Source organism: Gopherus flavomarginatus, chromosome 8, assembly GCF_025201925.1.
Source record: "Gopherus flavomarginatus isolate rGopFla2 chromosome 8, rGopFla2.mat.asm, whole genome shotgun sequence".
Lineage (NCBI taxonomy): Eukaryota > Metazoa > Chordata > Testudines > Testudinidae > Gopherus > Gopherus flavomarginatus.
Genome location: NC_066624.1, coordinates 98,425,378 through 98,438,724, shown reverse-complemented (window position 1 = coordinate 98,438,724; position 13,347 = coordinate 98,425,378). Strand labels below are relative to the sequence as shown.

General features: G+C 43.7%; 1 protein-coding gene across 1 annotated transcript in view; it reads left to right on the top strand.

Annotated features, from left to right (window-relative positions):
* The window catches only part of SLC7A14 (solute carrier family 7 member 14), a 70,480-nt gene extending 58,033 nt beyond the window's left edge, over nucleotides 1-12,447 (top strand). Inside the window, exons 6-8 of the mRNA XM_050965900.1 lie at nucleotides 1,000-1,208; nucleotides 2,950-3,827; nucleotides 11,044-12,447. Of these exons, the coding sequence (XP_050821857.1) occupies nucleotides 1,000-1,208; nucleotides 2,950-3,827; nucleotides 11,044-11,366 (1,410 nt within the window). The 3' untranslated portion in view covers nucleotides 11,367-12,447. The remainder of the gene's footprint in view (nucleotides 1-999; nucleotides 1,209-2,949; nucleotides 3,828-11,043) is intronic.
* The last annotated feature ends 900 nt before the right edge of the window (nucleotides 12,448-13,347 follow it).

Below are 13,347 nucleotides of genomic sequence, written 5' to 3'. Positions count from 1 at the left end.
ACCTCCCAGTCTGTTGTTTCCAGGCAGAGGATTCAGATAGTTTCATTCTGATAGCAGCAAAGAATCCTGTGGCACCTTATAGACTAACAGACGTTTTGGAGCATGAGCTTTCGTGGGTGAATACCCACTTCTTCGTCATGCATCTGAAGAAGTGGGTATTCACCCACGAAAGCTCATGCTCCAAAACGTCTGTTAGTCTGTAAGGTGCAACAGGATTCTTTGCTGCTTTTACAGATCCAGACTAACACGGCTACCCCTCTGATACTTGACGTCATTCTGATAGGGATCCCATTTCCTGTGCCAGCTACATGGAGCATGTGACAGCATGTGACAGCCTGTCTTTTCCCCATGCGTAATCTTTATCCTCCGATACAAAGGAGAGGTCAGTGTTTAAGACTGCAGCAAACAAAGAAGAGCACCAGAGATGAAGGACACATTTCCCGAGCTGCATCTTTGGAAGAAGAACCACTTACACTGCTGCAAATTTGGGACACTGCCCACGGCAGCAAGGATCATAGCTCATAGGCAGTAACAGGTGTGGGTGGCAAGCATAGAAATGGCAGAAGCATTGTTCTGCTTCTCTGCATCCAAATAAATACACATCTGTCTTCAGGATAATGGAACAAAACTGAGTGAGTCATAGGGGGAAAATGTTGTTCTGACTGTTTTATCCAAAACCTATTCAAAGGCTATCAGGCTATCCTCTTTCTTTAATCATGGCAGTTACCAGCCAAGTCCCTTCATTTATTTTTCATTTAGATAATTGTTCTTCAGTGAAGACCATATTTTGTCCTTTGCAAATAATGGTTTAAGTATGCTATATAAGAAATATAGGACGCGTGGCCATTTCTGAAACCACATTTTAAATATTTCTGACTTTCATCACTGAGAAACTGATCTCGTCCATTGTGAGTCCATGGCAGAAATATATGCTGCAGTCAAGAACAACCCTCTGTACTCCTCCATTCCTACCTCGGTGTCTTCTTTTGTCTTTGATAGGTGAGTGTAATCTTAACTCTGATGGTGCCGTACTCCGCCATTGATTCTGAATCCCCTTTGATGGAAATGTTTGTAGCCCACGGATTCTATACCGCTAAATTCATTGTTGCCATTGGATCTGTAGCAGGATTGACAGTGAGCTTGCTGGGCTCCCTTTTCCCAATGCCAAGAGTCATTTATGCCATGGCTGGTGATGGGCTGCTCTTCAGGTGAGTCATGCTTTTGCTGTCATTTATTTTTGCCCCCTGATGCTTTGTGACTTGAGGTCAAGTTAAAAATGATTGATTCAAAGTCAGTCATTTCATCTTCGCTATGGAAACCTCTCAGTTTAATGGCTGCATTTGTCCTTTAGCACGTGTAGGATCAAATAGCCAGAGAGCTGCAAAGTCAGAGGAGCAGTGATACCTTGAAAAGGCTTCACAGCAGCACAGGTCTGCTAGGAATCCTCAGAAGGTCTAAGAGAAGAAAGGAAACATGTGGGATACCCTCTCTCCACACTTCACCAGGCTCTGAGAGCCATAACCTGCCATTGGTTGGAACATGGGGGCAATGGGAGCTTAGCTTAAAAATCAGCAACTGGGAATGCAAGCACAAATCAGAGCCTATAATCTGGGAAATCAGGAGGGATCTACAAGTGCAATAGCTGATGTCAGAGTTTACACAGGGAATGTGCGTCTGCATGTCTGAGGGCGGGGTGAATAGTCTAAACAAAGTAACTCATGCCTATGTTTTTCAGAATGATCGCATCCTGTTCACACACACAGGAGTGAATGTGCAATAACTCACCTATCAAAAACCAAAACCAAACAAACACACACCTCTCAAAGTAAAAATATCAAGGCCAAAGTCACACTTTGGTTTAAGACTTTTGCTTTTCCCAAAAAGTCATTTTTAAAACTGCCTGAGATGTTCCTGGTTCATTGCTCAGCACAGTGAACTAAATTATACCAATATCATTACACATACCTTTCCCCACTGAGAAATGCACTCTGAGTAAAAGAAACAGCCAGAATTGTACAGAAATTAAATCTAAATATCTAGAATAAACTCACATCTAGAGTGTAAACCTACTGAACTTTGTGTTTTCTTGTTTTATAAAAGAAAAGGAGTATTACTTCTACTGTAACTTAGAATTAAATATACTCCATTTGTCAGAGCACCTTTACTGTAAAACACTTGCACAGCAGAGCTCTGAATTACCACGTTGAATTTACACGTAGTTAGGGCCCAATCCAAATCTCAGTGAAGTCAATAGGAGTCCTTCCATTGGCTTCAGTGAGTTTTGGATCAAGCTCTTAGACTATTAACTCCTGGTGCTATATAAATACCATAGGCCGACAGACAGGTGTAGGCCTTGGCATGTCAAACACATATGGACATGTTTGTAAACGTGTTTGTAAAAGGCCCAATCCTACAAACATTACTAAGCTTGGTGGGTTCTACCATGAGAATCCCAGATGTGGTCAATGAGGCTACCCATATTAGCAAACTCAATAGTGGTTATAACCATAGTCGGTATGACTGTGAGTTCTCTCCTCTGTGCTATGTGCATCTAAAGCTTCTAGTGAACTAATTGGAGTTGGGGTGTGCAAAGAATGCATGATCAAGTCCTATGGGGGGGATGTTCAAAAACACTCCATCATTGGCCCAACTCTGCTCTCATTGAAGTCAATGGGAGTTTCACCCTAAATGATCTGATGTGCACTTCAGATTATACTGAGATGCCTGGAGCTACAAGCTACCCAAAATTTAGGGTGGGCTCCCTTGTCATTATAGTCATTTCTTTGGTAGGGTCAGATACTGGAGTTTTACCCAGAGAAGCAATTATACTAGATCTTAGTCTAGCTCCAAACCCTAGTACCGCGGCTTTGCATCCAGGTAAGTGTTACTGTCACAGGGGAGCCTCCACTGGGTGCAGTTTTAATGTTCTGTGACTGTTTCACACTCTAGATTCTTGTCCCATGTGAGTTCTTACACGGAGACTCCAGTGGTGGCTTGTATTGTCTCAGGATTTCTAGCAGCACTGCTCTCCTTGCTGGTCAGCCTAAGGGACCTGATAGAAATGATGTCCATCGGCACACTCCTGGCCTACACTTTGGTCTCTGTTTGTGTCTTGCTTCTCCGATACCAGCCAGAGAGTGACATTGATGGTTTTGTCAAATTCCTCTCTGAGGAACACACCAAGAAGAAGGAAGGAATTCTAGCGGACTGTGAGAAGGAGGTTTGCTCTCCAGGGAGCGAGGGGGAGGAGTTTGCTGGCCCACTCACCAACACGTGTGGTGCAAAAAATCTGCCGTCGTTGGGTGACAATGAGATGCTCATTGGGAAAGCAGATAAACCCACCTACAACATCAACCACCCCAACTATGGCACAGTCGACATGACCTCAGGAATCGAGGCAGATGAGTCTGAAAACATTTATCTCATCAAGCTGAAGAAGTTAATAGGGCCACGTTATTACACAATGAGGATTCACCTGGGACTGCCAGGGAAAATGGATCGCCCGACTGCAGCTACTGGCCGCACTGTCACCACCTGTGTACTCCTGCTTTTCGTCCTGATGTTCATCTTCTGCTCTTTCATCATTTTTGGTGCAGACTATATCTATGATGAGAGCTGGTGGGCTATTCTCCTGGTGATTTTGATGGTCCTGCTCATCATTGCATTGGTATTTGTGATCTTGCAACAGCCAGAAAACCCCAAAAAGCTGCCATATATGGCACCTTGTCTCCCTTTTGTCCCTGCATTTGCCATGTTGGTGAATATTTATCTCATGCTGAAACTCTCCACGATCACATGGGTCCGATTTGCTGTCTGGTGTTTTGTGGGTAAGTCTTGGATTTTTTAAGTTAGTCTGTTGTAAAAGTAACTTCTCTAGCAGATGGAAACCTAGATGTCACTCTCCTTTTTCCCCCTCTCCCCCACTTCCTACCCCTCCCTTCCTTTTCTTTACTTCTGTTCTTCTGCCCCCTCTTTTTTTCTTTTTTTCATGTTCTCCCCTTATTTGGGGGAGATTTTTTGAATATAATATAAATTCCAAAATAAAAGGGGAGGGGAGAACTTTACTAATTAGAACAATTGGACCATGCTGTCACTGTAACTGGTGTGAGTTGTCAGCTAAGGTATATCACAATCCTCCTCCCTTCTGCAGCATCTTCAGCTGTAATCCCGAAGCACGTTGAAAAACTCAAATTAATTCAGCACCCCTGGGAAGTGGCCTAGCATCATTATCCTCACATTGCAAACAGAGACACTGAAGCACAGAGGGGTGAAGTGCCTTGCCCCTGGTCTCCCTGCAGGACAGAGGCACAATCAAGAATAGAATCCAGGCCTTACTTGCAATCTGACCATCTATGCAGCCAACCACAGTGAAACTCCAGCTGCGCAGCTGTAGGGTGAGCCAGTGTCAGGCTGGAGACTAGAAGGCAGGAAACCTGGTTCACAGTCTCCCATTTTAACTGTCATACAACACCATCTCTTAAAGCCAGCACTTAACGGTTAGCATTCATGTTCATGTAGGTGTGTATTTATTTCTGGTTGCTTTTTTCCCCATCTCCCACCCTGCTGTCCGGGCACGTCTACAAACATTCAGACAGTCGATATCAACATTAAAATGATAATCTCTGCCATAAACTCCTCTCCCACCACTGAAATATTTACATTTCTCGTCCCCCCACATAACTACCCCCCACTAGCATCACAATCATAATAACAGTCCCACATCTACCAACACACCCTCTCCAAATGCCCAGGGGAAAAAATGGACCTTGTAGCATGTCCAGAAGATCAACAAATCTGGGCCATAGAGAACTAAAGCAGGACAAGAACACCAGAGTCAAGGATCCCTCATGGGGAATATTATTATTTGTATCATGGTAGGGCCTAGGAGACCCAGTCATGGACCCCATAGTTCTAGGGTGCTGTACAGACTCAGAACAAAAAGACTGTTCCTGCCCCAAATGTCCTGCCAACAGCCCCCTTCCCAATCCAACCAGAGCTCAGAATCCTCCTCTGATTGCAACTGTGGCCACATGGCACAGGGTGAGAGCTGGGAAGCTGTATGCTTAGTGCTATTCTGCTTACAAGATAAAGCCTTTTTTAAAGAGGAACAGTGATTGACATCTGAGCCGACAGCTTGTCCGCCATGTGTCAGCCTGATCCAAATTCAAGCAGTTTTCTTCTCATCATCAGCATCCCTACCAGGGGTTGTGATGAGAGAGAAGAGCAGCTCAGCATTTACCACAGTGATGCTGCTGGATTCCACTCGAACATTTCCATCCCAGCTGGCAGCTGCAAAGTCTGGCCTTGTCAACGGCTCTTATTGGTAGAAATTTATTCCATTTGACTAAAAGTGAAAAACAATCAACAATGAAAAACCAGTCCATATATGTTATCAGCAGCAGGCAGGTTTTCCTGTTTATAAAAGAATCCAGAGGGACCGGTTATCCCACCCACCATGAAAGCTGCCTGCGTCTCACTCTCTTATCTGTCATCACAGAACTGCAGGGCCAGGGCAGATTTCAGCAGCTGCTCTTTCACCTGCACTGCATAGTTTGGGGACTGCTTTCCCTAGCAAGCAAATTGCCTGTTTTATGAGTTAGACATTGCACTAAATCCCGTTTTTAATAGTTTTTTTTTCCATAACTAATTTGGGTGCCTGTTCAGATTCTGGTTTCTTGTAAATGAACCCTGAAGTTGTTTGATGGAACGTCCTCCAGGAGAAGAGCACCAGAGTGATGGCTAGAGATAAATCGGTTTATTCAGTTAAATGAATTATTCTCCCTTCCATAGTTGCTGAAGGGCACAGCCAAATTAAACTGGCTCTAAGCACTGTCCTGATCTCTTCATTGCAGACTAGCCGGGTAAGTCACATAGCTGAAGTGATAAGCTTGTGTTTCTTAGTGTAACAGCTCATTTCCAACATTTCTAGTCATAGTCCCCGATCCACATGGATGGGCCCCTGTGCGCCTGCAAAGTCTTATTGATTTCAGTGGGATTCTCCTTAGGCACAAGGGATCACGTGGGTCAAATTGCAAGTTCAGGACCATAGTCAGCATTATTGTTACTGAACCCACATTTGGATTCAATTTTTCCAAAAGGTCTAAGTAGCAAGCCAAAGAATGAGCTTCACCAATAGCATATTCTGCCCACTCCCAGGCTATCAGGAGTTGATTGAACATTCCTGGTCTCAGGTCAGACTTCATGCTAACTGCACCATTTAGGGTACATCTTGCAGAGTTAATGGGAGATAGCTACGCTCGAGTCTCTCCTCTTGAGTTAGCCTGGCTCACGGGAACGCAGCCACAGTGCAAAATAACGCTCACGCTGCTGTGTTTTCACTGACGCTGCAATCACTTGTACATGGCACTAAGACTCCTGGGGGCACATCCCATGGTTCTGCAGGAACCTGAGCCTTTCCTGGCGAATCTGGGAAGAACCTTGTTGAAAGGCATTGGAGGACTAGCAGCACTCAAATGGAGCTAAGCTGCATCCATGCTATAAAGGAGTCAAGTTAGCAGTAAGACATTTTAGCCTATACCCGCTGACAGGCCAGCCAGCTAGAGCTGAAAGCATCACCACACTCAATCTAAGGAGTTTTGTGTATGGATAGGACTCGAGTGAGGAGTAACATTCCATTCAACTTACAACTCAAGTTACCTCTGCAATGAAGCCCTTCTGCTCTTGATATAGGAAAATGCTGTGTTCTGTTCTGGTCACTCATTTCTAAAAGGTTATAACAGAAACAGGACGGGTACAGAGAAGTGCATCAGAAATGGCTAGAGGAATAGAAAGACCTCCATGTGCAGATTTGTAGTTTAGAAAGCAGACAAATAAAAGGTAATATGATAGAAGTGTTTAACTAGTGGTGCAGAGAAGGGAATTAGATGCTTCCTATTTGCCCCTGCATAACACTAAAACAAGGGGACATCAATGAAATAATTGACAACACATTTAAAACCAGGAAAGGAAATAACTGAAGCCAAGAACTTAACAGTATCTAAGAAGAATGAGACATTGGTATGAATAACAAGAACAGCCACATTTACCTTACATTAAAATAAAATAAGCATAAGGGATATAACTCGTTATGCTCTAGGGCATAACACAGTCATTAACTGCCTGGGGCTTGCAAAGTACTTCTCCTATGTGCAGGTTATTCCATGATTTGTCTGTAACGGGGTATCTTGCACCTTCCTCTGAAGCATCTCTAATAGGATACAAGGACCACTCGTCTTATCCAATATGGCAGTGCCTATGGCTTCTATGTTCCTAACTGCAATGTTAGACTTTATTCACTCTCACTGGAAAGTGAGCCAATGGAGCATTGATCCGTGCTCTCAGCTTCTGGATAGGAATTCCAGCTGAGCTCTGGTTTAAAAAAAAAAAAAAAAAGACCTCAGCTTTAAAGCCGAAAAGAGGGCAGGTGGCAATCCTAAAACCTCAACACTTCCCTAAGCGCTGGAGTGTATTGTGCAGAGAGAGCTCCCTCTTGCTCTGTACTCTTCAGAAAGGGGGAACTATACAGACTCTTTGGAAAAGAGGTCAATTACGTACAATCCCAGAGGTTCCCCTGAGTCCTGAGAGCCCTGAGAACCGAGCAGTCCTGTCCCAAAGGTGCTCTCTCTCTCCCTACTTCCCAATCAGGCACACTTGCATAATTGTTGCACTCCAGAAATAGTGCCGTACATTCTGTAGCTCCACAGAACTCACCCAGAATCTAAATAGTGGTAAACAATGTAATTTGTTTTGCTTTGGCTTTTTTATTTCAAAGCAGCCCTATCCAGCTGAGCAGTAAAGTAAGCAGAGGGCTTCACAAAAGAGCTTCACAAGATGTATTTTTAGGATTTAATTGGACTGAGTGCAGACTAGCACTTCCCAGGGCTCAGAACTGCAGCTTCATTAAATTTCTATGAACAGACAGACCATCTGGCGGTGCAGGATCCATAATTTTCAACCATATCAGGAGATATCTAGGACCCTGGCGCATCTATTTTTTAATACTCCAGGCTGACTGGGGATGAGGAACTCACTGGCAGGAACAGAAATCCTTATTGCTTCATGTGAGCCTATTAGTAAAAACAGCCAAATTCGGAGCTTATGCAAGCAGGAATCAGTGGAGTTTTCAGTATTTTAAGTATTGCGAACTCCAAGCATTCAAAAATCATGCGTCAGGCCCTCTAAAATTATGAGATTGGCTTAAAAATCATGAGATTTAAGAAAAATAATATATTCTGGGCTCTTTTTAGTTGCCTTCTAATCAGGGGTGAAAGTGAGCCAGTACGGGCTGGTATAGCGTACCGGTAAGAAGCCAGTACCGGCCCGGAGCAGCGCTTTAAGGAGGGTCCTTTGCCGCAGCAGTGCTTTAACATTGCTGCCCCTTCCCCCTGTCAGTGGCCCTGCCGGTAGGGACCCTACCAGCAGGGCCACCAAAGGGAGAGGGGTAAAAGGGGCAGCTGCCCTGGGACTGGCAATTTAAAAGGGCCGGGGGCTCCTGGTCATTGCTACCATGGCAGTGGCCGGAGCCCCAGGGCCTTTTAAATCGCTGCCGGACCCCGGGCGGCAGGGATCAGGCAGCTCGGATGGGCTGGCTGGGGGAAGCTGACCCTCCCAGCCCCGCCCCTTCTACCCAAGGCACCAGCCCCCGTACCAGTAAGAATTTATTATTACTTTCACCCCTGCTTGTAGTGCTGGAGCCTTTAGGGTTCACATTATCAAGCTTCCCTTCACAGTCATGATGGCTAGAAACTTTCTTTTTTTAAAATGAAAGCTGAGCTTTTCACATAATCACCTGATTCCAGAAGCTGGGGCTTTAAGAAAAAAAACACCAAATAGCACAAGACTTATGATTCTAGCCTCAGAGTTGCAGAGAAAAGCGTGAAAATATGACACCTAAAGATTCAAAAATTATAAGGTAAAAGGCAAATAAAAAGAACCCCCAAATTAATTATTTTGTAAGTCTAGTGATGTTTGTCAATCGTATGATTTCTTCTCTTTTCTTTTTTTGTGGACCTGACTCCATGTTTTTGAACACTTATGATTGGCAATCCTCTACTCTACTCAGGAGCACTATCAGCTTTTTTGCCACCATAGGCGGCAGAAGGTCCTGCCCCTGAAATTCTGCCCCTCACAGAGGTGGCGGAAGGTCCCGCCCCATAATGCCACCCCTGACAGAGGCGACAGAAGGTCCCGCCCCCAAAATACCGTCGATGACCGGGGCGGCCGAAGATCTGGCCACCGTGGTTGCCGCCCCCCAAATGTTAGCCCCCTAGGCGACCGCCTAGGTCACCTAATGGGTTGCACTGGCCTTGACTCTACTGTGCTTTACTTCTGGCAGTGGCCAACACCCAGTTGCTTCAGAAATTCTGTGATCATATTCAGTTGTTCATGGGAGATCATTTATTCCTGACCTTTGCAGGCAGTTCACACCCTGGAGCATGAGACGTCTATCTTGGAGGAGCCTGTTTTACAAAATATAGCTCTTTTGCAGTAGCTTCTACACATGCTTTTGAGGCTGGAGGTCACACACACAAATGTTTATTGACTCTCAGGAGAAATAGCCATACACTGCACCCTGTCACTTAGGAAGCTGCGGCTCCAGTCAAATATAATGACTTCCTCTTGCAGCTTTAAATCAAGGGTGACTTCAAAGCAGCAACAAAGTCTGCTAGATTTAATTAACTTTCCCCTGTGGCTTACATGGCATCAGTTCAGTTACCAGCCACAGGCAATTACTAAAGAAAGGCAGCTTCTCTTAAATTTAATTATTTCTCCTGCAGCTTCTGAGGTAAAGAGCTGAAGTGGGTACAGTTTGTTTTACCTTTGCTGTTGTGTGAGACTTGCAGTAGTGGTGTGTGAATTTTTTGTTATCTCACATGATGATGTCAACCACTGCCAGAGCTGAGACAGACCCGAGCTAATGAAATTCCTGCAGGAACACATCTGCAGTAGATGGATTCTTGAATCCATTACCAATTAAGAATCTTAAATCTCCATATACCTTGGCTTCTGGAAAAAAACTTTCATAGTAGGTGGGAGGGAGAGATTGTGTACTGTCACATGAGAAGAGAGTGAGAAAGAAAAGCTTAAAAAGAAACTAACAGCAACAGGAGGGCAGGATTTCTGTATCATTTTAGCATCAAACATATTTAACCTTATGACTGGGAAGCACATTGGCTCTGTGCAACGAACGGTATGAGAGAGAGAGAGTGGGAATGCAGGGAACACCGAATAGACTGAAGAGAAAGGGTGGCTGGGGAGGATAAAGGTATGAAAATGCAATTTGGGGATTTTATCGTGAGCCTGATGATATTTGATCAGCAGCAAAGAATCCTGTGGCACCTTATAGACTAACAGACGTTTTGGAGCATGAGCTTTCGTGGGTGAATACCCACTTCCTCAGATGCATGTAATGGAAATGATATTTGATGTTTTTCTTCAAGTCCCAGATCCTGGAGTCATGTGTTTATGTGAGAACTTCACCTTGCATTTAAAACAATAAGTATAGTTCTAGCCCTTGTGTTTGCAGAGAGAAACTTCATAACGTTAGCCCCAAAGGTTCAAAAACCAGAAGGCAAATGAAAAGAATCCAAATTGTATTATTTTAAAATCTCATGATGATTTATAAACCCATGTCATTATTTTGGAGGTCTGATATTGCATAGACCAGATCCTCAGCTGGTGCAAATCAGTGTCATTCCATTGACTTCAATGACATCCCTTGAGCTAGACCGATTTACACTGGCTGGGATCTGGCCCAAATATGTGACCCATATATCCCAGGGGGAGCAATGGTGCCTAACTCCAGTAACTGTGTATTTCTTATTCTTCTCTTCCTGCCACTCTAAAATATATGTATTCCATGTATTCTAATAGAGAGACAAACAGCTGTGCAGTAACATCACACTATCAATTTTATAAGATCATTGTGTTTAATTGTTTTATCTTTGACTAACTAGAACACACTATTTATTTATTCCAAAGTGTTTCCTTTCTCAGATAGTTAACAGTTGTACCCTTCGATGTCTCCCCCCACCTCCCTCTCAGGCTTGCTCATTTACTTTGGCTACGGCATGTGGAACAGCACACTTGAGATCAGCGCCCGGGAAGAGGTCCTTCATCAGAGCACATACCAGCGCTATGATGTGGATGTTGACCCATTTTCAGTCGAAGAAGGCTTTTCCTACGCTAATGAGAGTGACAACTACCAAGACTTGGAGCCTTCAGAAGACAAAGGATTCTCTTACCAGCAGATGTCGGAGGCAAAGGAAAGCAGTCGGACGAGTAGCAAATCGAAAAGCAAAGGCAAACACAAACAGAACTTCGAGGCCCTGATTGCAAATGATGAGCTTGACTACTCACCAGAATAGGCATAACACAAACAAAACCACAATGCTATTTCTCACTAACCTAACCCTTGGGTTAGAATGTGAAGGCTTCTTTGGCTCTCATTTTAAATTCCATCCTTCCTAAAATTTCAGTGCCCAGAATCACGTCACTTACTCACTCACTTTTTTACTCTTCAGGATAGTTCTATAAAAAAGTTTATCCTGAATTCTGAGATTGTCACATTGAACAAAACAAGCAAGTGACCCATTTGGAGTCCACCAGCATGGCCTATCTTGGTGTATGTTACCAAGTGGGCCAGCACATGGATGGATTGGGTGACTGGAAGATTCTTTCTATGTCTATTAAGCATCCTATTGACCTCTTTTGGCAGCACTGACAATGTGATTTAAATGAGACATGTGCCAAATAGGGTGGGTTTCATGTGAGCAGTTACAGGACCAGCTGAATTGGTGGGGGCATGAGATATATTCTCTGTGCTTCCAGAGAGAATATTTACCCCGTGACTATACTGGTGTGAAGCAACATATTTGGCATTTTCTTAGCAAGCATATGTTTTCGTTGAACTTATAGAAAGAAAACCTTTGCTAGCTAGGTGTAAGCATACTGAAGCAGTAAAATGTTTCCCAAGGGAATCTCAGGAGTAGATTGAAAGGAGATCCAGGGATCTTGGTCTCACAGAGCAACATTTTCATCCTTCATTTCAGCACCATGGATCTCACTGCAAACACCATGGCTAGGAATGAGCCTGAACCAAACTTCCTGAATCCAAACACTCCAAGCTTTGGGATTAAAATGCAATCTTCATGGCTTGCACCATGCTCTAGGACAGACCAGATCAAAACTTCAGATCCCAGCACATCTGAATTTCTCAGATCTGGATCTAAGCTTTCTGGTTTGGGCCCATCTTTAATCATGATGAGGGTCACTCCTCATCTAGGCTTAATTCATTCCTCTATAAATACTCCTAAATATCAAACTCCATTTCTCTTGGTACCATTGGTACCAAGGCTTAGACTCCATTTCCATCACTGTGTGTCTTCTACTGATTCACTGATCCATAATAATTCCCGCTGGGCACAGTCCAGATTGTCATTCAGATTTCAGTTCTTCAGATGAAGTTTCTATTTATTACTTTATGTCACATGGGTCATTAACTTTAGGTCGTCACTGGACAATATTTGTGGCAACTGTAGATAACCAGGCCACTGAAATCTGATTCCTTGCCATAAACTATACTTTGTATTAAGGATCCTTACCTTGTATATGTTTTTGAGATATTTAACCACTGGACTGTTGAGTGCTACTATGAAAAATACTGAAGTGCAACTAGCTACTGTAGTTAATGAAATTCCATAGTATCACACCTCACTTTGAAACCAAATGGAATAGGCAAAGGGAGAGGGGAGTTCATGTAACATAAGGCAGGGATTCTTAGGCGATGAATGTTTATTGATAGTTAATCCACTGGCTACTAGTAGAGAACTGGCCCAATCGTCCCACTCTCACCTGAACAAAACTCCCAGTAATGTGAATGGGAGTTTTGCCTGAGTGAGAACTGCAGGATCAGACCCAATAGGAATAACACAGCCTCCACATATCTAATCATAAACACACTGGGCCAAACTCACCTGTGGTGTAACTCCACTGAAGCCAATAGAGTTAGCCAGGGATGACTTTGGCCTGCTATGTCTTTTCCTTTCAATATATAAAAGAAACATAGTTAACTAAACTCTGGCAGGAATTGGCCTGATAAAGAAATTGGACATTTCTGAGTCACTTTCTCCAATCTATGTTTTTGTTTATTTAGTAACTTAACTGCAATATGCTAAATGCACCTATCAGCACTACTGGGCACATATACAGAATATTCCATCACATTAAACCCTAAAGCGATACAGAGTCATCATGAAACACCACTCGCCCAAACTGGCGCTCACATCACCAGGACAAAGCCGGAGATAAATATTTTCAAAGCAGCCTTGGGGATTTAAATGCACAAAT